Source organism: Hoplias malabaricus, chromosome 3 (assembly GCF_029633855.1).
Source record: "Hoplias malabaricus isolate fHopMal1 chromosome 3, fHopMal1.hap1, whole genome shotgun sequence".
NCBI classification, from domain to species: Eukaryota; Metazoa; Chordata; class Actinopteri; order Characiformes; family Erythrinidae; genus Hoplias; species Hoplias malabaricus.
Genome location: NC_089802.1, coordinates 49,156,393 through 49,182,276, shown reverse-complemented (window position 1 = coordinate 49,182,276; position 25,884 = coordinate 49,156,393). Strand labels below are relative to the sequence as shown.

The window sequence follows — 25,884 nt, the reverse complement described above, 5'->3', positions numbered from 1 at the left end:
GGCTGTGTCTATAGTGAGGTAGAGTTAGGCTGTGTCTATAGTGAGTTGGAGTTAGGCTGTGTCTATAGTGAGTTGGAGTTAGGCTGTGTCTACAGTGAGTTGGAGTTAGACTATGTCTATAGTGAGGTAGAGTTAGGCTGTGTCTATAGTGAGGTAGAGGTAGGCTGTGTCTATAGTGAGGTAGAGTTAGGCTGTGTCTATAGTGAGGTAGTGTTAGGCTGTGTCTATAGTGAGGTAGAGTTAGGCTGTGTCTATAGTGAGTTGGAGTTAGGCTATGTAAATAGTGAGTTGGAGTTGGGCTTTGTCTTCAGTGAGGTAGAGTTAGGCTATGTCTATACTAAGGTAGAGATAGAGTTAGGCTATATCTATAGTGAGGTAGAGTTAGGCTGTGTCTACAGTGAGTTGGAGTTAGACTATGTCTATAGTGAGGTAGAGTTAGGCTATGTCTATACTAAGGTAGAGATAGAGTTAGGCTATATCTATAGTGAGGTAGAGTTAGGCTATGTCTATACTAAGGTAGAGATAGAGTTAGGCTATATCTATAGTGAGGTAGAGTTAGACTATGTCTATAGTGAGGTAGAGTTAGGCTATGTCTATACTAAGGTAGAGATAGAGTTAGGCTATATCTATAGTGAGGTAGAGTTAGGCTATGTCTATAGTGTGGTAGACTTAGGCTGTGTCTATAGTGAGTTGGAGTTAGCCTATGTCTGTTTACCATTAGTATTTTTGTTTGTTGTGAGATCAATTCGTCAACCCCTCATTATATGAGTTGTCTTGTTTTCCTTTAGTGTCTTTAAGTATCTGTTTAAGCTAAGTTCCTGTTTGTTCTGTTTCAGCTGTTAGACTTTCTGTCTGTTTACTTTTTTGTTTGTTTATTTCATCAGTACATGTTTAGTGGTGTAGAATTCCCTCTTGCTTTTTGTTCATTTAGTCTGTGATCCTTTATTTAATAAAAGTCCTGCATCTCTGCTTTTACTCCCAAGCCTTGTTCCTTGCTTTCACAGTGGCATGCTGATAGATGTGAAATGTACTAACCAGTATCACTGTAATGTAATTCAAGTCATGGAACTTTGCTTGTGATTTATTTACTCACTTACTCACTCACTCACACCCATTTACTCACTCACATTTAATAAAACTAAGAGCAGTGCTATACAGTGTTTTCATGGCTACATTTATTCTACTTGAGTCATTGTTTCATTAAAGTGTCATCACTTATGCTTGAGAATAGCTTTAGGCTGCAGAGGCTAGTCCCTGCTTAGATTTTGCTTTATCATTAAAGGAATTGGAGAATAACTGAATTTCAAGAAACACTCACATATTAACCATGTGAACTTAAAAGCTTTGCTCGTTGGAAGCACAAATGGTAAATGAAACAAGTCAAAACTCGCATTCAGATGTATTATTCATCTTCACCCAAAAGAACCTCATCGTGTTAAAATGAAAAGAAATATTGTACAGCGAGGCTCATTTGGAACAGTGCCCCATTCTAAAGTATATAAAGACATGTAATTTGCAGAGAAAGGCTGTTAATGAAAGAGCGTGAGAAAGACATCACTGTCAGGGCCTTGTTAGCGTATTCTTGCCTTACTGGGTCTCTGTACTGACTCTGAGCTTTTCTGGATGGAGCTGTAGGTTTGTGTATGTGGACTGTGCTATAGTGAATTACATTATAGTGAAGTGAAGTATTTTATTGTGTTCTGTATGATATGTTCATCATGTCTTTTCATCTCTGTGTGAACAGATGGCATTCACATTTTGAACTGTTTTTAAGTGTTGAGTTGTATTTAGTGGAAAACATTTAGGAGAATACATCAGCTGCATTAAAAACACAGTGAACACAAAGAATAAGTTCTACTCTTTCAGGATACTGTAAGAATCATTAGAGATTATTTTAAACACTATTAATTATTTAAACACTCTGCACTCCAAATACCCAGTATGGCCAAATGATCCAACACTTCTTCTCAAAGGACTTAGGGAGTTTGTCCCCCTTCTGCTGCAGTTACAACAAGCTGTTTGGAACATTGCTGTGAGGATCTGGTAACATTCTGCCATGACATTATTATTGTCAACTACTGATCTTGTGTGGTTGGCTCTGGATCACAGCCCGGCGATGGTGGGGTGTTTTATCACTCTAGATCATGTATAGCATTCTGCATAGTTGCGCCAGTGCATCTCTTTTCATTCTATGTATTTATATAGAGTGTGTACACTGTCAGAAAAATGTACCTTACAAGTACGTTATTGTCCCTAAAGATACAGATGGTGTAAATGAACTTTAAAGGTACAATAGAGGGTTTAAAATCTAGTTTTGATCTTTAAAGCTACATTACACTCTCTTCTCCAGAGACATGTGTAAGATTTCATTATAAAACTGTGTAAAATAAAATAATAAAAGCAGCTAACCAACGTGTGTTTTTGGACCTTATCACTGGTGCAAATCCACATGGACATCACACCAAACACCTCACACTCACCCAGAGCAGGACTTGAATCCACAACCCGCAAGTCCCTGGAGCTGTGTGTCTGCGACACTACCTGCTGCGCCACTGTGCTGCTCTCTAAAAGTGACAGGGTCACCAAAAGATACAAAAACAGTGACAGTTTTTCTGATTGTGTATAAGGTGAATAACTGTCTTCGCAATGTCTGTATTATAAAGGAGCTAAAAACTTGGTCATGATAATGATTTTTAAGTCCGGTTTATTATTGAAATAGGACTCCAGCTACGTACAGGAAATTTATACAGGAATGTACATATTATTACATATTATTGTGATTAATGAACAGGGTATATAAATTACAGGATCATTACTGAGCACAGTACAGTGCTGAATTAGTCAGAGAAACAGAAGGACTACAGTCTATTCTCACATAACTACAGTTGTATGCAAATGTTTGGACACCACTGGTTATATTGTATCTTTTTGATTTTCTGAGAGAAAATAAAATGCATTTATTTATTTATTAATTTATTTATTTTGTTTAGTAAAAGCATTCCATTAACTGCAGTTTGACTTAAACATGAATTTCTCACCCATCACCACCATCAATAGTTGCCTTTTGGCTGAGGAGAGAGCAGCAAATTGTGGAGAAAGTGAAGACGTAATTGTTTCACCCACAACAGCCCCATCCTCCTAGAGCATTCAAACCCCACCCCACCCCCCAAGCCCCAGGACACAGACTTTCTCAGATTTCATTTGCTGGGGACGGGTGCCCTTGATCAATTTCACCACACAAGGTGAGAAAGCTGAGCATTGGGTCATTCAAACCAAACTGTTGTGGCAAGGCTCCCTGTCCAGGGTGTGTTCCGGCCTTCGGCACATTGATCAATGGACAAATGCCATGACTGTGGAATTCTAAGCAATATGGTAAGTTCAGCAAAATTAAAAGGAACTCTATTAACGTGCAAAAGTGTGTTCTTTGTAAATGACGTGTTAACTTATTTTCACTCTGAAAATCAACAAAGCATGACATTAGCCAAGTGGTTACCAAACTTATGCATGAACCTATAAAGAATAAGTCACACTGATAAAATGTGACAATGAGAGGATCTACTTTTTGGCAGTTATTTGGCAGGTTATTAAATAATGGTGTTAAATAATAAAAAGCGTTTTGTGCTCTTCACACTGTTCTGAACATATAAATCCCCAGTCGAGCTGGAGGGTGATATTTCTAACAGAAACCAACACAGACAATTGTATTGATTCCTTTTAGAAGAGCAAAATCTTTAATGTAATTTGGCCCATTGTGGCCAGCTGTGTGGCATGGTCCTTTTTGGCTGAGTGGCCACTCTATGAAGCCTGTAATTAAGAATAAAGAGCCTGAGCCACTGACTAACCACACAATACAAGCACAGAGTGTGAAATAAATAATGGAATACAACACTTAGACAGCACAAAAGGCTAAGCAGTATTACAAATTAAGCAATTTTCCATAAGCACAAAAAGCCAATAAGAAATCTGGCAGAAGTACCAGACTTTTAGTTATTATGGCTGTTCTTGAGCAACTGTGAGAAAATAGTACAGGGAATTACAGTCAAAAATGTCCTAAATCATTCATTTTTCTCTAGAAGGTTTCATTTGTCTTTGTTCACTGTGTTGTAAAACACCGGGCTGCATTTCATCTCTGTAAAAAAAGAAAGAAAGATGTGTGTCCAACATTACTTTAAACCTCTAAACCTAATTCTGTCTTCAGAACCACAATTTGTGTGAACAAGGGGCCCATTCTGACTTAAAAAATTAGATTAATTTACGATGACATGAAATTCTGTGTGTTCTCCCCGTGTCTGCGTGAGTTTCCTCCGGGTGCTCCGGTTTCCTCCCACAGTCCAAAAACACACGTTGGTAGGTGGATTGGCGACTTAAAATTGTCTGTAGGTGTGAGTGTGTGAGTGAATGTGTGTGTGTCTGTGTTGCCCTGTGAAGGACTGGCGCCCCCTCCAGGGTGTATTCCTGCCTTGCGCCCAATGATTCCAGGTAGGCTCTGGACCCACCACGACCCTGAATTGGATAAGCGCTTACAGATAATGAATAAATGAATTAAATTCTGTGTTTACATATGAATTAACCAATCTGAGCATCAAATCTAACCCATGACCCATGAAAATAAAAACAGGTTACGCAACTACCCTGCGGTCCAAAATATTGTTTTAGAGGAGCAAGCATTTAAAGTAGCTTCTTACACCCAATTTAAAGTAGCTTCTTACACCCATAACCCCAGTGGACTTATTGTGTTGTTAATTGCTTTTTTTCTTTTCTTTTCTTTTTTTTTTTTGTAGTTAGTGGTGTGTGTTTTATTGCTCCACCACCATTGAAAAACACAGCCAGTCACACACACAGAGAGGGAGAGAGAAAAAAAAGAAGAGAGATTCAATGAAGAACATTAAGGCCATGTGCACAATGTTTCCGTCTGATACATCGACACAAACCCAGCAATATGTTATGAGTGGCAAATCATATCAAGACAGAGATTTATGTCTTTTTTTTATCACAACCACACACAACACAGTAGTTTCTTCCAGGACCTAAAGTGCAACATACATGCATACATATGACCTACATGTAAAATAAATACACTGTAACTGTAATTAACCAAAACAATTTTGAAAATACAGAGGTACAGTACACTGGACTATATATATATATATATATATATATGTAGGTCTTTCAAAAATAGCCCATCTCAGTGCTTCGCCTTGCTTTCCCTGCAGGTGGTGCTATTACACTACAAATATGATATTTAGCCGTCTCCACGCATTGCCTGTTGGTCCTTTTAAGTGCGATTCAATTAAACGACGGTTAAGAAAAACCTGTTTCCTATGCGGTCAGACCCAGAGTAATCTCCTTAAAATGTGTAACATGTAAACACTCGGCCTAACGTCGTGAACCAGCTCGAAGTTTCGGCGTAAGACTCAGTAAAGAGTTTGACTCAGTTTACTGAACCGATTCTTCAAGGTTTCCTGTTCGACAAATATCAGTGTCGACTAGGTGAATCGTTTTGGATTTCAAGTGGGCGGGCAGAATGACTAGACAAGTAAACTAATATGTAGCTAACTGTATTTTTAGCTTTTGATATATTAGTCTAGTCAGCGCTTAACTCATTCACTCAATATACATTTTTAGTTCACTGAGTCTGATGTTATGAATGACACACAATGCAGAATGAGGATGTTGTGCCATCATTTAGTATTTTATATTGTACTTGTAAAATGTAAAAGATTATTGTATTATAATCCGTCAGTGTTGATAACGTTTAAAACATAGTAGGCAAAGACACAACACACCAGCTACTGCAGAAGAACTACCTCTAAGCTGCTCTCATTCCTCCTTAAACAGAAAATATGCTCAGAATAGTCAAGAGTACAACAATTCACAACATCTATCCACTGCATTGAACCACTGCTAGTTCTGGGAGGGGGGCCAACAGGGGCCAGTGGTCCTGAGAAAACTTGAATTCCCCTATGCCCACGTGCCCATATATATTTCATTTTTATACATAAAATGAAAAAAATGAAGCTTTACACCCATTTTCTATTTTCTGATTTAACCTCAGACAGGCTTTTTCATTCACAAAATTGAACTGAAAAAACTTTTGTCAATGTACTGAGGACTTAGAATATGAACTCTATCAGTTCACTGTGTTTTACAGAGGAAACACATATATTCAAAGAACCTCTAGTGCTGTACTGGCCTCATTCTTTGAGTGTATTCTTATTATTATTATTATTATAGCTCTTTAAACTGCAAAGTTGTTGCTTCAATCTCAGTTAGAATGGCTATTTGTGAATGTAGGTCTTCGGCCATAAAAGCAGGTAAAACCTACTTTAAGCCCACTACGCCAGTTGAGACTGAGCAATCTGGGTGAAGTCCAGAACCACCACTGTTCTGAACAAACATACTACACAAACAAGAAAAAAAAACAAACAACAACAACAAAATCAGTGATGGCAAAAACCAACAACAACAAAATCCTTTTAGCTGGGTTAGGGTGACCAGATCTGAGATGGTGAAAAAGAGGACATGTCGCGGGGGTGGGGTCTTTTAGGTCCTTTACACCTTTATTTGCTACACATGGAAAAACATTGGAATTACTTTTTTAATTCATCCGAGAACTTATATTTACGTTTCGGCATAGCTGCTAGAGCTGAGGGTAGGTACATGAGCTTTGCCTGACGTAAACAAGGACTACTGACGTGCAGACTGACCAATTAAATGTTTACAGAGGTTATCGACCAATAACGGTAGCTCTACAGTCAGACCGTCCAATCAGAAGATTTTAGGCTACTTCACCACACCCCCTTCTCACTCAAGCGAACCAATCGGAGTAGGGGAGGGCGGGACTAGTTTGTGAACGAAACGCTTCTCGAAATTCTATGTAAGCTCTAGAAAAACAAAATGTTTGTGAAATTCCGCCCGGACATTTTTTAAGTCTAAAAAAGAGGTCATGTCCGGGTAAAAGAGGAGGTCTGGTCACCCTAAGCTGGGCGCAGTGCATGCTGAGAGCTATTTGGCCATGACCCGAGAGCTCCCCACCGAACCACACCCGAATTGTTAACGAACAGGTGGACCAGTGAAGAACAAAGTATAACAGATGAATTGCATTCTGTAACTGTAGAACTACAGCGTGCCCCTACATGGTAAATGAGCTGGAAAATGAGTGTCAATACATTGTGGTCTTTCTAATTAGCTATATGGTTCATAACAGTGTTAGGAATTTTGTAGTAATAAAATATAGTTTTCATAGTTTTCAAAAACAATTGAAACTTTGAATGTATATTTTTAAAAAAGGTATATTTAAAACAGTAAATTTATAGAAGAAGGAACACAAATTAACTTGCGATGGACGTCAATATAAAAAGATTTTATTTACACACTTTGTAAGGACAGCCGCTGTGTTCAAATGACGTAATAAACTATAAATCGACAAATTACATCGTTTCATTTGGACAAAACAATGTTGCTTAATTATAAGACTAATGTTTACAGTTGTAGTCCAATGCTATTACTAAATAATAATATTATACTCAGTGGTGAATGTAGCATGGTGTATAGTAGTGTGCAATGTTAAATGCAGTGTACTCTTACTGTGGATGAAGCTACAGAAAAGCCTTGACTCGTGAATCAACTTGAGGGTTTGTGTGGTAAAGAGCCAGTTCAGTTGAACTGATTCATTGGCGAGTCGTACGTCACTATGTAAGACATTCCGCGGGGTTCTTATACCGGTGCCGTGAGGAAGACGTGCACGGAGTAATGCGGACAGTAGCGTTTAACACCACGGAACTGTTCGCTTATGATTGCAGTTCTGCACTGTTGTGTTTTTGTACTTTAATCACAACAGCGTCTCTATCAAGAAAGAGATCGACTGTTTTCTGAGTGCGCGGAGCTTCTTGGAGAACTTTGCTAGCCGGCTAACTCTCTGGCTAATGTGTTAGCTCTTTAGCTCAGTGGAAACCCGCCGACTCCGCTGTAGTAGTGTTAGCTGCGTTGGACCGGAGACACCATGCCACCGGTAGAGAACGACGCCGGTCGGGACCTGATTAAAGCCCGAATACAGGAGCTTATCGATTCCAACCCTGTCGTGGTTTTCAGTAAAAGCTTTTGTCCCTTCTGTAAGAAGGTAAGTATAAGTGGGCGAGACGGCGAAGTTCAGGACAGGTCTCAGTCTTAAATGAATTCCCGCTGCCTAGATAGTGCACTTTGTAGGTTATTAAGCTATTGGATAATGACTGAATATAAATAACCTGTTCTACATGGGCCGTGTGTTTGTTTGTTTAATTGATACGACTGGTAATGCGAAAATTTAACTTAAAAGATGATGTTTTGTGATCTACTTGGTGCACTACTTAGGGAAGAGGAGGGCATTTGAGCCCCTGCCCGGCTCTTCTTCCCGCGGTTCTACAGGCAAGACTTCATACTTAGCACTTAAGAAATGGCGCCATGTAGTCTGTATTGTGTGTTGATACAGAGTTGTCTTATGGACAACGGGGTTGTGTAAACGTAAGATATTTCCATACTCACTAAAGTGTGTACGCCGACAAAAATGTTGAGGTAGGAGTAATGTAGTTTTCACTGTCTAATTAAGTAAATATTAGAAAATGTCATTGGTTTGCTTGGTAGTTTCACTCTAGTGAAAATTTCGTTATTTATTGATTTATTTTTAATTTCGTATTAGCATGGAATATATATATATATAATGCGCATGTGCGAAAGGAAACAATTGGACTACATTGACCTAGTAGACGTTGTGAGATTTATTCCTGTCACCACTTTTTTTAAAAGAACATCTCTGTTGTTCAGTTTTTTTTATCCATAAATTATATTGTTTAGTTCATATCGAATCAGCTTAATACAAATAGTGGAATTTTCCTTTAAGAGGATTTGTATGTAATTGTCCGGATATTGTGTAACAGAATTAGCCAAATGGCGTTGAGACATGATGCTGCAGTAAAATAAGCTCAATAAATGGAACTAATTATTTTCACTCAGATCAGTAGCGACTATTCAACAGATGTGTATCAGGTGGTTTTTGCTTCTAGTGCTCTTAGTGTGTGTGTTCAGCCTTGGTCTTGGTTTCTGCTACCTATAAGTGTGAAGTTGATTTTCAGTGCTCTGCCAAATCTGCTTCATGTTTTGAATGGTAGTTTCCTGGGACAACAGACCCACAGCTCAAGGAAGTTTGTCAGCCCACTACTTGGTGTAATACAGATAGTCAGCATCTTCTTTTTGTCAAACTTAGCCAACACTTCTAAACTTGCCATTGATTTACTGTAAAGTCATGATATAGGCATACCAGGAGATGAAACATAGCAGCGGTATTGACTGCTGATGTGGTCTCTGAGCACTAGGTTGGGGAGACATGGGTGTAGGACAAAGAACATAACCGTGGAGAGCTCCTTGACTCCCAGAAAGCAGTTAAGAGTCCCTAGGGTAAGGACCCCTAAACTAAGTGGATCATTAGGTAATAGGTTACCGTAATTCATTATGCTAACTCAGAGTCACCTCAGCTTATCTTGCAGAATGGACTACATATGACTTTGCTGATTGAGTGGTCACAATGCTCAAAGTTCAATTAGACTTCAAATATCAGAATTCTTTTTGAAAGACGGCCTTCTCAAATTAGATATTGAGTTTTGATCAACTTAGAACTTGGTAATACATTAATGTGCTATTAGTGTGTGAAAGCTACTTATTTCTGTATTTTTAGGTGAAGGAGCTCTTTCGGGAGTTGAATGTGAAATGCAACGTCATAGAACTGGATTTAATGGGTATGCAAGACAACACGCACACACACACACAATAATTATAACTGTGGGACGGTAGGACCCAAAGGTTATGAATATGTGGAGTTTTATTAGTTTGGTTCAGCGTTACAGGGTTATTAATTTTGTTACATTTTATGCTGCTGCTCATTGTAATGCCCCAAACCCAACCTTCTTTAATGTCACTTGTGCTTTCTTTTGCTGTGTGATTGCTGTCCTTAATGTGATATGAATTTTAGATCAGCCAGTCCAAACATTTATCAGTTGATCAGTTTGTTCAGTCTGTTTAAATCAGACTTGTTCTGCAGCTTTTGAATGTGGTTGTTTTTTTAAACCTTATTTATCCAGCTTAATCGTTTCATCTGAATGTCATTCTGCATTCATGCAATTTTTGTGTAAGGACTGTAAGTGCAGAGCTCAGTGGCCTTTATCTTTTGACAGTATAAGTTTAAGTTTTGTTTCTTTGCTTTTTGAGTCTTAAGAATCTAGTGTTTTAATTGATGTGTTACTGGTTTCTAGTCTGTTCTTGGAAATATTTGAACCTTAACAACTGCGTCACTTTGCAAAGTTTTTCATATTTGATACTACTTATTTATGAGCCTGTTTATTTTGGCCATTAACTAATTGACCTATACATTTTCTAACGAATGGCAGCGTTCTGCTGTGTGTTGTGCTAATATTTAACAGGTCAGAGTAAGTGTCAGCTCTGAGTACAGCAACTGTAGTTGACCACACACAACTTGCTGAGTCATTGTCCAGCGTTTTGCTTGGCAGTGTGTCATGTTTCTCTATTGCTTGCTCTCAAGCTGCTTCCTTGTATCCACTTTACCTTGTTACCATTCACATAATGTATTATTCTTTCTCTGCTTGTCACTGCATGTGCCTCCATATCTCTTATCTTTGTGTTGCTACTCCTACCATATTAGGATGAGGGTTCGTCACTGAATGAAATCAGTGTGTAATGGTTAATATTATTGACAAATGTGCAGAAATTGAGAGATGAACATTTTACACCTGACTTATGTATAGGCATGTGTTTATGCTGCATAGTGCTACAATGCTGGGTAAAATGGCTACTTAGCACTAACCTTTACATAACTCCTTCCTCTTTATCCTTACCTTTATTCTTAATTAAAAAAAACAGGAAAATCATTTTTTTCCCCTTAAAAGTTATTCATCTTTATGGAAATTGCTTCACATTTGGCCTGTTACAATAGAGGTGTTCCAGACAAACTGAAAGAAGCAGTAACTTGAGTGGCCGTATCACACCGTGTTTGTCTGGCATCTGTTATAGAGAATGGCTCCAACTACCAGGACCTGCTGTTGGAGATGACTGGACAGAAAACCGTCCCCAACGTCTTCATCAATAAGACCCACCTTGGGGGCTGTGACAAGACCATACAGGTATTAGCACATACTGAAATATCTGTTAACTCTAATTTCACTTGGACTTTTTATTTATTTATTTGTGTGTGTGGAAAAACAATATGCTGTTTGGCAGTCTTGTGTTTTATCAAAATTCTGAGGATGTTTTCTCACCTTTTGATAGCTCTCCAGTCTGTTTGAATGCTCAAAATCAGTCTAATGCGTTTTACGAAGCTCTGGTGTTAGTAAAAGTGTAAAACAAGCCAAGGTGTCTCTGTCCGGTATACAATCCAGTATCTTTGCTCATAGCAGAAAGATGAGGATAGTGTTCTATTCTTGCTTCTTCATAGGTGGATAATATAATTAATATATACATGCTGTAGATGGAACTCTCTCTCTAAATTTGAGTATAAATTGCATGAAACTAAACAAACCAAAAAAATTGCTAAAAAAGAATAATTAATAAAAACCTGGAGAAATTACACTTCAGCTACATAAAAACAAGTGTATTTTTTTTCCCTCAAACATTCCATTCTGCTTTTAAAAAGCAGAGCTTCTGAGAATAAATTAGAGTGCTTTTAAGGCCATTTGCTTCCCTACGTTTTGAATAACTTTGACTGCTGTACTCAAGAATCCCAATGGTTTACATATGCTCTGGATACGATCAGTAGGCCACAGGGATCACATTTCCATGAAAAGAGGATGTTCTAGAATAGCAATTAGACAATAAAATTTATTTTTGTTCCATATAACTAGCATGGTGTCTAAAAATGTGCCTGAACAATGCTCCTTTTCAGAGACACTTTTGTCCTCTTTCACCTCAGTCTTCTGTACAGTTTTCCCAGCCAGCAGTGCAGATATGTGCCCTTTTCAGATGCTACTTTTTGTAGCAATGAGGAAGAAAGACCTTTGTACCTGAAATGAATGATACATGAGTACCCTTATTATGATATCCCCTTATTATAGTGGTTTTGTGCCTATGATAATTTCCCTGGTTGTCATGGTAACAGGCGCATAAAGATGGCCTCCTTCAGCAGCTGCTGGGAGCAGAGAGTGAGGTGTATGATTATGATCTGATTGTCATCGGAGGCGGCTCCGGAGGCCTGGCCTGCTCAAAGGTAAGAAACTCTCCCAACACACAAGTGCTTTCAGAAATGATAAAAGTTATTAATGTGCTTACTACAGCTATTAGACGCAAAAAAAATGTTCTAATAAATTACGTATAAGCCTATTGATGCAATTGGAATAGCCTCAAGTCCCAACACTGTAACAGTTATTTACTTTTATTGTGCACCTGTTTGGAAATATTGTATTAAAAACTTGACATATGATGGGTTTTTTTTTTTATATATCTATATGACAACTAAATGCTCTTAACTTTGTTCAATAGGAAGCAGCTAACCTGGGTAAGAAAGTCATGGTACTGGATTACGTTGTCCCCACACCTAAGGGCACTACTTGGGGTAAGTTGTAATGACCAGATTAGAAATAGTAATAGGTGTGTTTTCTCCTATATCTTTGTGATATAGCAATTTCTAACAATATTAAATATGTCTAGGCCTTGGTGGCACATGTGTGAACGTAGGGTGTATCCCAAAGAAGTTGATGCATCAGACTGCTCTACTGGGCACAGCCCTTGAAGACGCTCGCAAGTTTGGCTGGGAGTTTAGTGAGCAAGGTGAGCTAATATACTAACACTGTTCATTATGATTCTGACCCGTCTCTTTTCAGCAGGGAGCTTGTGTTAGTAGAATTATACCCAGTGTCTGAAATGCATACTAAACATAAATAATATTTACCTGGTGAAAATGAATAAATATTTGCAGCATGATGGCACAGCAAGTATTGTCCCTATCCCAGAATTCTAGGATTCTGGGGTTGTGGGTTTAAACCCACTGTTTCTGTGAGGAGTGTTTTTCCTGTGTCTGCATTTGTTTCCTTTGTTTGATCACACAGTCCAAAACACATGCTAGTAGGTGGATTGGCCATAGGTGTAAGTCACTGTGTGAATTGGTAGTCCTGCCATATGCCTAAAGATTCCATGTAGGCTCCAGACCCAGTGCAACCCTGAACAGGAGAAAAGTAGTTACAGAAAATCTCACCACCTTCAGCAGCTCAATATAATTTAAGCATAATTGTAGAGTTTAAATTCAGATGTCATTCTTATTTTTTTTTTTTTTTTTTTTTTTTTTTTTTTTTTCTTCAGTGCACCGGCACCTAAAACAGTGTATATTATGTTGTGTTGTAGTACGTCAATTTGTTAAAAGTTCGTTTACCCACCCCATTCAGTGAAACATAACTGGGAGACGATGAGGACTGCAGTGAATAATTACATTGGTTCTTTGAACTGGGGCTACAGAGTGTCCCTGCGAGACAAGAATGTCAACTATGTCAACGCTTACGCAGAGTTTGTGGAGCCTCATAAAATCAAGGTTGGTGTCTTTTTGTTTTCTTTAAAGCTACTGTTCACTCGTTTTCATGCTTTAATTCTTCCCTTTTTTCTTCTTTAAACAATTATCTGCATGCTTTATGCTAAATATCAGGAATATCCTGGTCCTATCTCAAAGATCTGTATTAATGCCAATCACAGCATTATTTTGCTGACCTGTATCGACTTTATTGAGCTCGATATTAAATCCCATCCTCCGTTTCCTCTAGGCAGCAAACTCCCTCCTCCTCCTGTAGCATGCTGTGTAAATGTTGTGATCTGACTCTGCTGGCCACCGTAGCAGACACATGTCTTTTTGACTCTTCCACACAAACGCGCGTTCCCACAAGTTGGATTCAGAGTTGGAGCATGAGGGTATACGATTAGGGTCGCTAGCCATCCCGTATTTGGACATTAAAAGCCGTGTTGTGTTTTAGACCCATAAGGGACACATTTTGTCCCGTATTTTTGAGGTGAGACTGTTAAGACCATAAGTTTGAGACATGCTGCTCGCCAGAGGGAGGAGTAGATCCTCTGTGGCTCCTAAACAAAGTACGTGCTTCTCATTGGTTGTCACTTTTATTAAGTCAATCAGCAGCCAGAGTTGGCTGTTCATCATTTAGTGCTGTGGCCAATGGAGTCACGGTCCTGTCTACAAGGTTTGGTTTTGAGGTGGCGCTGAGAAAAATGGGTCAGTGCTGAAAAACGATATAACTTATTATTTTAGCACAGTGTCTTGAAGAAACTACATTTCATTTGACCCTCAACACATCTGTAATGACAAAACTGACTGACTTTTAGAATTAAAGTAATTATTTCCACATAAAAATTAAAAGCATCTGCACTCCTAAAATTCCTGTCAATAACAAAACTTAAGCAACACATATGATGAACTTAAATAGATGGCAACCTCAACATGTCTAAAATAAAACCGTATTAGTAAATCAATCACATCTTACTATCTTTCTTGCCATGAATGTGGCCCTATGGGCAGATATGGCGTTAACTAACTATATAAAAATTACATTAGATCATTTCATATATGATTAAAAATAATACGTTTATGAGCTGTGCCTTCACTAACGTTTTTGTTTACTTTGTTATTAAAAGCAAAATTTAAGCAGCAGCCTCGATGTAGGCAATTTCTTTCTTAATGTGAGATTCTGTGTCAAGCAGATACACTGGGCTGATTTTAATCAAGTTAAAAGATTTAGATCGGACATCACTAATAAACATGCTTTGTAGTGGCAGAGAAAGTGAGGCAGGTTTTTAGGTTCTGAGAGATTTTTAATTTTTCTAGTTTTCTTCTGTTGGATTTGAGTTTGGCAGGACTAAGTTTGGTTTGCGTGGCAAGTTAAAAACCTTGTGTTTACAAAGGGAAATTATATAAAAAACTATTTTATAAGCTTAGCTTAGGATAGTAGTTTAAGGACAATTTTGCATGTTGAAAAATGGGTTACATTCAGAAATCAAAACAATTCTTACAAATCATCAAACCCTACTCAACAGGCGACAAACAAGCGCGGCAAAGAGACCTTCTACACAGCAGCTAAGTTTGTGCTGGCGACAGGGGAGCGGCCACGTTACTTGGGCATCCCTGGAGATAAAGAGTACTGCATCACCAGGTGAGTGATACCTTTTAAAGTGCAGGGACTGCAGGAGGGCTATCTTAACACATGGAGAGAAACTGCAGTCTCAGGAGAGCCTAGCTTAACACAGGAGATCGTAGCCCACAGCTTAGTTAAATTGCTGTCCTTAGGGGAGAAAGCCTGAGAGCCCCAGGCTCCACGGATGATCATGGATGGGCTTAGCACACACACACTGATCAGTTAAATGCAGATATTCATAAACATCAGAGCAGTTCACCCATGAAAGCAATATAATTGGCTTAACATTACACAATGGGATCAAAGGGTCTCATCAGGATCCAGCTGCAGTAATGAAATGGAGGAGTTAATGGGCAAGAGAGGATTTTCACTTTCTTAAAAAACAAACAAAAAAAATTACAAAGCATTAGGCAAAATTCAGGATACACAACATCAAGTTGTTAAATACACAATCTATAATATTTTGGTACAAATTCCCAATCCTGCCTATTAGCACTACCTCAGAATACATGTATCTGGCCAGCAGTGTTAAATTACATTTTGTGAGTATCATGAATTTACTTTTGACTAATGGAGCAATATTTTTATTTTTTTTTTGTGTGTATATATATATATATATATATAAAACCTTAGAATACCTCAAATACTCTGTGGCCTGACCCAAAAACATTAGTATGACGAGGACAATCTGCAAGCTTGTAGTGGGTTATTTATTCATTTAATAAATGCTAGTCATCTGAAATGTGGATGTGCCACAATATTTTAGGAGTTTAGTTACTCTGCATAATTTTTCAGACAAAACAGTCTGAAGAAAAAGGAACACATGCATATTTTGTTGCTTGTCTTTTGTGTACTTATCCAAATATTTGTACTTTTATCTCTCTTGTTTGTCTCTCTCTCTCTCTATAGCGATGACCTGTTTTACTTACCGTATTGTCCTGGTAAGACGCTAGTGATCGGAGCTTCCTATGTTGCTCTTGAATGTGGGGGTTTTCTGGCTGGCCTGGGACTAGATGTGACCATAATGGTGCGCTCCATTCTGCTGAGAGGCTTTGACCAGGACATGGCCAACCGTGCAGGGGACTACATGGAGACGCATGGGATCAAATTCCTCAGGAAATTTGTGCCTACTAAGGTGTGTGTAAAACTGTGGGATGTGAAAATTTGTAAGGGGTTTTAAATTGAGATCAAGATTGCATGTCTAATTGGTTTTAAATAAAGATTACATTTGTTTTTAGGTGGAAGAGCTTGAAGCTGGCACTCCAGGAAGACTGAAAGTGACTGCCAAGTCTACAGAAACAGATGAGGTTTTTGAAGGAGAATATAACACAGTGAGTATACACAGGACCATGTTTAGACAAACTGACAAACATGCACATGTACCTCAAGCTTATTATTGCTAAGTAATATTTGTGCCTGTATTTGTAAATTATTTAAGAAGTCTTGTCTCTTAGGTCTTGATAGCTGTAGGACGTGATGCCTGCACAGGGAAGATTGGTCTGGATAAGGTTGGGGTTAAGATCAATCCAAAGTATGTATCTTTCTGTTGTCTATGTCTTTTATTCTGTTCCATCTCATTATTGGCCAATGTATTATTTTTTTTAATTTTTTTATTTTTTTAAAGTCGTCTTTCCTTCCCTCTGTTCATTCAGAAGGATTTTGTTGTCATGGTATTTGGTAAAGTGGTGAAAAACAGTTAGAATTGGGCATGTAGAACAACATGGTCACTATGATTCAGCAGTATTGCTAGGGGGACATTATGAGTGGGTGTGGAATGAGTGAAAGTTTTTGATAGAATTATACTGGGTGGGGATTGCTGGCTTGAAAAAGTCATTTTCTTGAACAATACCAAAACGCACATTTCTTGTAGTGTGTCTATGTATTAATTTGCCCTAAAGAATTTTAAAAGGTTGAGCCAGATATCTGCAGACAGCCCTCTGTAGCTCCATGGCTTTGTGACCTGTTTAGCACATGAGACTTGACTTCACCACTTGAGCAGTCATATGATTCTGTATGACCCCTCAGTCGGTCTACCATCTTCTATCACACACACACACAAACAAACTTTTTCATCTCCACTCACTTTTTCTGCATTCATTGTTCAGGTATTTTTCCTCTAATCCTACTGTAGGTTGTTAGCAGTGTTTGTAATGCTCTTGTGATCAGTGACTAATTTCAGCTTAGTCATGATGCATGGCAACAACCCAAACCCACATGTTCTGCTAGGAGCTAGAACGTCTGCCTGTAAGCGTGAGAAAATGTAAGTTGTTGCTGTGATGATTTAATTGCCTTTGTAGAAACTCATTGTGAAATTTTGTTCTCTTGAGGAATGGGAAAGTCCCAGTGAACGATGAGGAGCAGACCAACATTCCCCACATCTACGCAATCGGTGACATCCTAGAAGGCAAATGGGAGCTAACACCTGTTGCCATCCAGGCTGGAAAGCTGCTGGCTCGCAGGCTGTTTGCAGGCTCCCCAGTAAAGGTGCTTATCTTATAGCCTGTCATTTAACTGTTGTATAAAAATGTGTAACTGCGAGAAACAAGATTTTTAAGCTAGCTTGATAATTTATGTACAACTTTAAGAGCCATACTTGACAGACTTTGCTTTGGGCTCAGGTTATCTGATTAAGTAAGAAATGTGCTTTGTGTAATGAAACCTAAACATCTCAGATGCATTTTCATGCCATTTCACTTACGTATTTTTATGCATTTTTCATTTATAGTGTGACTATGTGAATGTTCCCACCACTGTGTTCACACCTCTGGAATATGGCAGCTGTGGATACCCTGAGGAGAAGGCTACTGAGCTCTATGGGGAGGAAAATCTGGAGGTATGAATAATAGATTAATTTAATTAATTTTTAAGGTACTTAAATAAATAAATTAAACCCTATCTGTGTTAAGATTTTCCACAGTCTGTTTTGGCCTCTGGAATACACCGTGCCCAACAGGGACAACAACAGATCCTATGCCAAGATCATTTGCAACAAGTTAGATAATGTAAGTACTTTTCTTTTTATATTGTCTGTTTTTAACCATTTAATAATGTGTGTGTGTGTGTGTATATAGTTAGTAGAACTTGTTTTTTAATTGATACCTTTTTAACAATTACATGTTCATCTTAAAGTGAACCGAATGAGTTTGCTCCAGGGTGCAGCAGAAGTGGATCTGAGGGGCAAACCTTCTGAGAACCATATTTGTTTTTAGTCAGCCACAATTACAAGTGTTTAATGTTTTCATAATTTAAGCACAACATGGGTTACACATTAAGGTCAATGTTGTCCATTTACTGTCCTAACTAATTTCATCAAAAAAACTGAGGTTATGCTTCAGCATACTTGTTTTTGCAAACTTTTAAGCAACACCAACAGGAGTTAATGTCTTGTGTTTGTGTATAGAGCCGTGTGATTGGGTTTCACTACTTGGGCCCCAATGCTGGAGAAGTCACTCAGGGCTTCGGTGCTGCTATGAAGTGTGGCGTCACCAAAGAGCAGCTGGACACTACCATAGGCATACACCCCACCTGCGCTGAGGTAAGTGCTTTTGTAACAGAGGTAGCTAATAAGGTTTAAACTGTAATCCTGACATCATAATATAAATAATTAATTAATAGTTAATAAATAATTAATTTCACACATACCAACACTATTTCTCCTATTTTCTTAGATCTTCACAACGATGGAGGTGACCAAGCGGTCAGGTGGTGACATTGCTCAGGCTGGCTGCTGAGGTTAAACCCTGCTCGTTTAACAGACTGTCTCAATGCTGTATAAACACTAGTTTATACGGGCTATGCTGGTCCCAACCATCATTTGACCAGTGATTCAGCTTTATTTCTGCTCATTCTCTTTAGTGGACAACAGCATAACTGCTTTTATTTGGCTCCCTAAATAATAAATCCTTCAGCTCAGGCCTCAATCCAATCTAAATTAGTTAAAAGAGCTGAAGTTTGAATTATTAGAATTATAGAACATTTGAGAATCCATTTAATGTAAATTTGCCTGGCTAAATTCTGGCCATGGAAGCTAATGTCTGTAGGTTTTCTAAATATTTGTCTACTAAATACATTTGACACTTTTTTGAGCAAGTGGTCTTAGTGGTTGAGTTTAGAAAAAACTTGCAGAATGTGGCTCTTCAGAACCAGCTGCTGTAGAGAAGAGGGAAAGGCGCTGAATACCCTAGGACAGTCTGTTAAACAGCGGGGTTACGCTGCTGCTCAAAATCCTCAATGTCTGAGTCAGAAATGCACTATGAGTTTGGATGTGTCTCTCACACACTCACATTTGCATTCACACTCTTAGTGCTATGTGATGTTTTAGCCCTTAACCTAAATGCTAAGGTGGGCTAAGACTGATGTTCTCTTCTTAGACTTCAGAGGTAAACACACGTGCACACACACTCACTTGCACTCACTCTGGTTCTTCATACTCAATCGCAGGCTCGCTACTAGGGCCTTACCAGAGGCTATTGATTTCAATGTCAGATTCATGCTGCATTACATGGTGGTTTTCTATTGAAGATACTTCACAATCAAGGACTGGCCTTCTATAACTACATTATCTCTGAGCTGCAACATTTTTGGGAGCTCAGGCCAGATGTTTTTACCTTTTACTTTAGAAGTTAATGATAGGGTTTGTTTTTCAGGGTGTGCAGTACATTTATTTTGTGGTTGGCTCTTTGCTTATCACCAACATTCCATACACAGTTGTCTTTTACTTTTCCTGGTTGTCTGAATATCTGTTTGGAAATGTTTTCTGAACCATTGGTCTGTACAATATCGTTTTATAACCTCTCTTTTTACCAAAGTTCACGCCGAAAATGGCATGTAGATATGGCTTGTAAAATATCAGATAATGTCCCCAATATGTACTTAAAAATACTTATAACAAATGTTCATCTGATTTACGCTCCCTGGTTTGTGAAGCTTTTTAATGCACTTATTTCCAAATTTGACATATTATGAATGTTACTATTTAAAAATAAATCAAACAAATGCTTGTGTGTGTCTCTTAGACCATTTACTTGCTCTTTGAAGTAAAATCTGTAGCATCTTTGGTTGCTATGGAGTTTGTCTAAATTCCTGCTGAAGTGCTTTCACTTTGAAACAATGTCTGGCAAATGTACAAACCAGTGTATACATCATTGTTTTCTGAATAATTAAAGTTATAAGACAACCTTTTGCAGTGAGATTTTGTTTGTTGCATAAAACGTCTGGCAGTGCATTTTCATATGTTTAAAAAAAAAACACTTGGATTTAATTTTATATAATTAAATATGATATTCACTTCCTAGATTTCTGACCTAACAAGATGAGGAAACCCGTTAGCCCACAGCATAAACAGTTTTTGTTTAGTAATGTATTATTTCTGCTTTTCCAGGAAGCAGAACTCAACAGTTCAATTTGATTAGACTCTTCCTGAATCTGCACGCTGTCTGTGTCTGAGGTGTTAGCCATGACCTACAGTATCTGTATAGACTGTACAGTTATTGCAGAATCTAGAAAATATGCTTTTTAGGCAGCCACTGGTACACAGGCCAGTGAACACTTCCTAGATAATTGGTTCAAAGAAGTATCTCATAGGGCCTTCCTTTGTCATGAAAATATAATGATGTATATCCAATTACACTACCAGATTTAAAACACTTTATTCAATTCCAGGACAGCAACAAAGCGACTCACACCTGTCCCTGTGAAGTAGAGCTGTGTTCATTTATACACATCAGAAGAGACCTGGCAGTCTAATAATATAACGCCTCCTTTTAATCTGCTTTAATGTATTGGGTTAATTGTGACCGTGCTCACAGGCCTGAAGCTCTGATGAGGTCTGACTGGTGTGAAGCTCTTGTTTTGGTGGGGGTGGGTGGAATACGTTATTTTTCTGCATCCTTAAATGGGCAGGAGAATGTCAACCAGTTTTTTGTTTGTTTGTTTAAGACATTTTGCTTAAAATATAAGTATTTGGTTTAGTTCTAGATATGTTTCTGAGAGGAAGCCCTATATGAAATGTATTTATTATTTTATACTTACTATATATTCATTCTCAAATTCAGGGACATTCATAAGTAACCCTGACTTTATCTAAGTTATATGTATCATGTATAAGTTCATACCATTCTGAAAATCCTCTTCACATTTGTATATCTCATTTACAAAAAGATTGTGTTGAGGACTACTGATTCTGTTGGTAAAGGGCTGGCGTGTCTGCAGGGTTCCAGTCTATTTAATGTTTGTTTAATTGCTTTTTCTTTGTGTTTATATAATAGATTAGATTTATGAGATGTGTTCCTGTTCAGTGGGAAGGAAAACCTGCCACCACAGTGGCCCTTTGTGAATAAGATTAGTGACCTTGTACTATAGTTGTATTCCATTTCAGTGGTCTTTTGTGTGTGTGTGTGTATGAGAAGACAGGAGTGAGGAGCTTTTTTATTATTATTTTGTTTCTCATTCACGGTAAACACCTTACTGTGGTGTTTCTTAATCTTAGCAACAATTCCTAGTGATTCAAGAGACAGGTCTTTGGTGAGTCATGTTTGAACTGTCCAAATCTGCGGATTTAAGAGTCTTAAGGGACCTCTCCTGACAGGTTTTGTGTAATACAGAATCGCATATCTCCTATTGTGTACACCTTATCTCCTAGCCACTCCACACCTAAACCTGCAATGCCTTCTCAGAGCACTCCTGTGTGTGTGTGTAATTCTAAAAGAAATTAGATAATGTGCTGTCAGCTTTCCATTTGTCATTTCTCTCGTGTTCTTTGTCCTTGACCAATCCACCCTTAGTTGATAGCGATTACTGTATGCATGGTCATGGTGAGTAGTGCACTTTGACCTCCCAGTATTCTAGTCATCAGTCTAAAACTGAGAAATTGACATAAGCCCTGTAATAAGCCTCGTGTCTGACCCGCCGTCTGTAAAACTGTCAGTGTGTCATAATGACTTTGCAATACAATACAATTTCAGAACAATTATTAACTGTACTCACTAATGTAACTGTACACAGTCAGCAGACTACATCAATATTAAAACAGAGATAAGTTATTCCTTGGCGTAACAGCTTGGTCAGTTGTATCACAATAGACCATTCATGGGCTTAACCAAGCAAACCCAACTAAAAGTGTGGACTTCCTGTTAGGAATTAGATTCGGGAAATTGCACAATGACAGTGCAGTTTTGATTTTAATCAGGGTGTGTGATTAAATGCAGAAAATAATAAAGGATGATGCATTTCCTAGTAATTACCACAACATTACTGAAATTTCTTTTTCTCTGAGATTGTGTCACAGACTTCCATTTTTTCCAGTAGGCCTAGGACTCCAACATAAGAGTGATCCTCTGTTGCCACCTGCTGATGCAGATTAGTAGTGATTTCTGAGTTAAGTCATTTAAATTAAACAAACAATTCTTTGGTATTTCTTATAGCAGCAATGTTATTATTATCTTTTTAAAGCCTCAGAACACCTTGAGCACATGTCCTTGTGTTCAGTGGCGCAGAGAAAGAACAGAAACCCCAGTCCTATTCAATTCTGCTTAATATTTAATACACTGTATGTCCAAAACTTTGTTGACACCCTTTATAATTAGATTCATCTGCTGCTTTATGCACACAATCGTTCAGCTGTCCACACCGAGCCTGTTACATTTCCATAGTAATGTATAAATGCAAATGAATCAGGTACACGTTCTCAGTAACAAGTGGGGAATTAAACACCCAGCACTGGGCTGTGGAGCAGTGGGACTGTGTTCTCTGTGGTAATGGAGCACCGTGGAATGGAATTTGTGATTCAAATTAAATCATTGGCACCAGACCTCAGTAATGTTCCTTTGGCTCAGTGCAAACAAATCCTCACAGAAATCCTCCCATTAAATGCTAAGACATTTGTAAACTTGTGAATATATTTTAAATTTTATTTAACTGATAGTTTGGTGATTATATATTTGGTGACTGTCAATGCTATATGCATTAAATAAATGCTGTAATACTCCTTGTTTATTAGTGATCTCAGACTCCTGGAGCTCACTGTGATTAGTTTAACACAATTTTTTTTCAGGGTTTTACCATTCTGCAGAACTGTCACAAGATGGCAGCAAACTGTAATTAAAAAACTTTCCTGAAAAAAAAGTTCTTGTGAAGCTTCCAGGTTTGTGTGGTAATAACTCTATGTGTGAAAAATCTATGTGTGACTACTACAGCTCTGAGCACACAAGACAATCTGTGAATTACTAGAACTGGACACAAAAGACTTGAACCCAACAGGTATAAGCGAGGAGATCCTGAAAGCAAGTGCTTGAGTGTGAAGAAGAGCAGAGGAAGGGCGGAGGCAGTTGGACACCTTTGCTGAGTGACCTAATCTTAGCTGGACTCTAAACTTGCCAAATATGAGCTCAGACCTGTTCTCACAAAACACACTTCAAACTGAAATGCATCATTCTTTTTATGTATTTATTTATTTATTTTAATATTTTTCCCTTCTTATGCTCCCTGTTTTATAAAATATGCCATATTCAAAGGAAATGTGCATATCACAAAGCATGACCCAGATGTGAGAAGTAACTTGGTCAGTAAAGTGCCTATATATTGAATTAATTCATCTTCAGTTACTGCTTCAACCTGCTTAGTGTTACTATTTTAACAATTACAGGGCAGATCTTTACAGGGCATTAGAGACTTATACTATACTGTATAGCCAATCAACTAACCAACATGGGTTGTGTAATGTGGGACAAAACTAGCGCACCTAGAGGAAAACCCACATATTACAAACAAAGGACAACAATATAGTTTCTCTTCAAAAATACATCTGAAAATAACTGATGTAGAATGTAATTATTACATAGATACATGTCAATACAATTAACTGTAAATGTAGATAGCTACAAAACTACACCTGTATTACAAAAATTAAACAGAGTGTGTTTGTGAGTGTATATTTAAATATTTGATATTCCATTCTATATCCATAGGCATCAATATGGGGTTGGTTCCCCCTTTGCAGCAAAAACAGCTTCCACCCTTTGGGAGAAGGCTACACAATGTTGGAGTGTGTCTGTGAGAATTCTTGCTCATTCATTCAGAAAAGCATTTGTAAGATGGTCAAGGGGACCTGGCTTGCAATCTCCATTCTAGCTCATGCCAAAAGTATTTGATGGGGTGGGGTCCGGACTCTGAGAGGGCAAGTCAATTTCCCTCAACGTCAGTCTCACTCTTTATAGATCTTGCTTTTTTGCAATGTGGAACAATCACTGTGGAACAGAAAAGTGCCTTCCTAAACTGTTCCCACAATTTTGGAAGCATACAATTCTCCAAAATAAGGTTTCCCTTTACTGGAACCAGAGGCATATGCCAATCCCTGAAAAACAACCTCATAGCATTTTCCCACCTCTAGCAAACTTTACCACTATAGTGCATTCAGGAAGGTAACATTCACCAAACCCAGAATCGTCCATCCGACAGACAGAAGTGCGATTCATCATTCCACAGAGCATGTTTCCATTGCTCCAGAATTCAGTGGCAGTGTGTTTGACGATGTAGTTTCATATACATGCCCGATCGTTGACACCCACGACTTGCAAAATGATTTTGCAAGAGTTTTGTAATTCTGCAGTTATTGAGTTAACAGTGCTTTGGCTTTTGCACACTGTGCGCCATAGGAGGGATGAAATTTTACCAGGTGACTTGTTCTAATGACATTCTGTTATGTATATGCTTGACTTCAGCCACCATTTAGGATTCCTCATTCTCCACATTTCACAAATGTAAATTAAAGCAGTCACATTGCTTGATTTTATACCTGTTGCAATGGGACAGAAATAAACACTTGAACTCAATGATGTGCGGAGCCAGACAACCTTCATTACGCTCATTACACACATTGTAGGGGCCCGCAAATTCATGAAGGCCCCCTCATCTTGAGTTAGGGAGAGTTTGTGTATCATCAGAAGATGAAGAGAAACTATACTTCAGGATATGAAAAGAGGAAAAAAAAAGACTCCACGAGACTAAACTGCATGAACAGTTCAGTCTCGTGAGGTAAGTAAGCAGTGAGGTAAACCTATGACAGTTCTTAAGGTTGGATTAATAAATAATACTCTACAAACAGGTGGCATGCACTGTGCATTTACTCTCCAACACCTTAAAACACTCGCAGCATCACAGTACCATTTAACCAAACTTTGAAGCAGCAAAATGAACCTATACCAATGTTTTAAACTGTCTAGTACTCGTTTAAACTTCCCCAAATACACCAGTACAGACTAAAAGTTGCTTACTATTTTATTCCACATTAGAAAATGACAGTTATTTCCAAGTGCTAAGTTGAGTTCTTCAAAGATACAGTTCCACCTTATATGTTGCAGCGATTTACACACAATCACACTAACCGGCATATTTGACGTTTTCGTTACACTTTAAACAGTGAAGCAGTTACAAGTGCCTGGAGAAAACTTCTGCATAAGGTGACACAAAGCTGCAAGCTTGTTTGCTTCTTTTTCTCCTATTCCACTTTAAGGACTGTAGCTGTTACAGAATCAGACAAATGGACGCTGGAAGGCCGAGCACAAAGTTAATTATGTTATAACTGTTTATTTATATATTGTTTTTGAATAAATATTGTTTGTTTACATTGTTTACTTATTTGTTATATTTATGGCTGGCTGTTTATTGTTAAGCCAAAAAAAGGAGACTATTAGTGGAGAGTGAGGTACAACTGTCAACAAAAATGTCA

At 38.2% G+C, this 25,884-nt stretch overlaps 1 protein-coding gene across 1 annotated transcript; it reads left to right on the top strand.

The window, feature by feature from the left end:
• Window positions 1-7,708: 7,708 nt before the first annotated feature.
• Window positions 7,709-20,332, top strand: txnrd3 (thioredoxin reductase 3). The gene is made up of 16 exons (XM_066664312.1): window positions 7,709-8,119; window positions 9,707-9,767; window positions 11,056-11,165; window positions 12,137-12,244; window positions 12,517-12,589; window positions 12,685-12,804; window positions 13,416-13,558; window positions 15,064-15,179; window positions 16,071-16,296; window positions 16,400-16,492; window positions 16,616-16,692; window positions 17,489-17,645; window positions 17,887-17,994; window positions 18,068-18,163; window positions 18,562-18,696; window positions 18,830-20,332. Exons 1-16 carry the CDS (start codon window positions 8,003-8,005, stop codon window positions 18,890-18,892), a joined length of 1,803 nt encoding a protein of 600 aa, XP_066520409.1. The 5' UTR covers window positions 7,709-8,002; the 3' UTR covers window positions 18,893-20,332.
• Window positions 20,333-25,884: the final 5,552 nt, after the last annotated feature.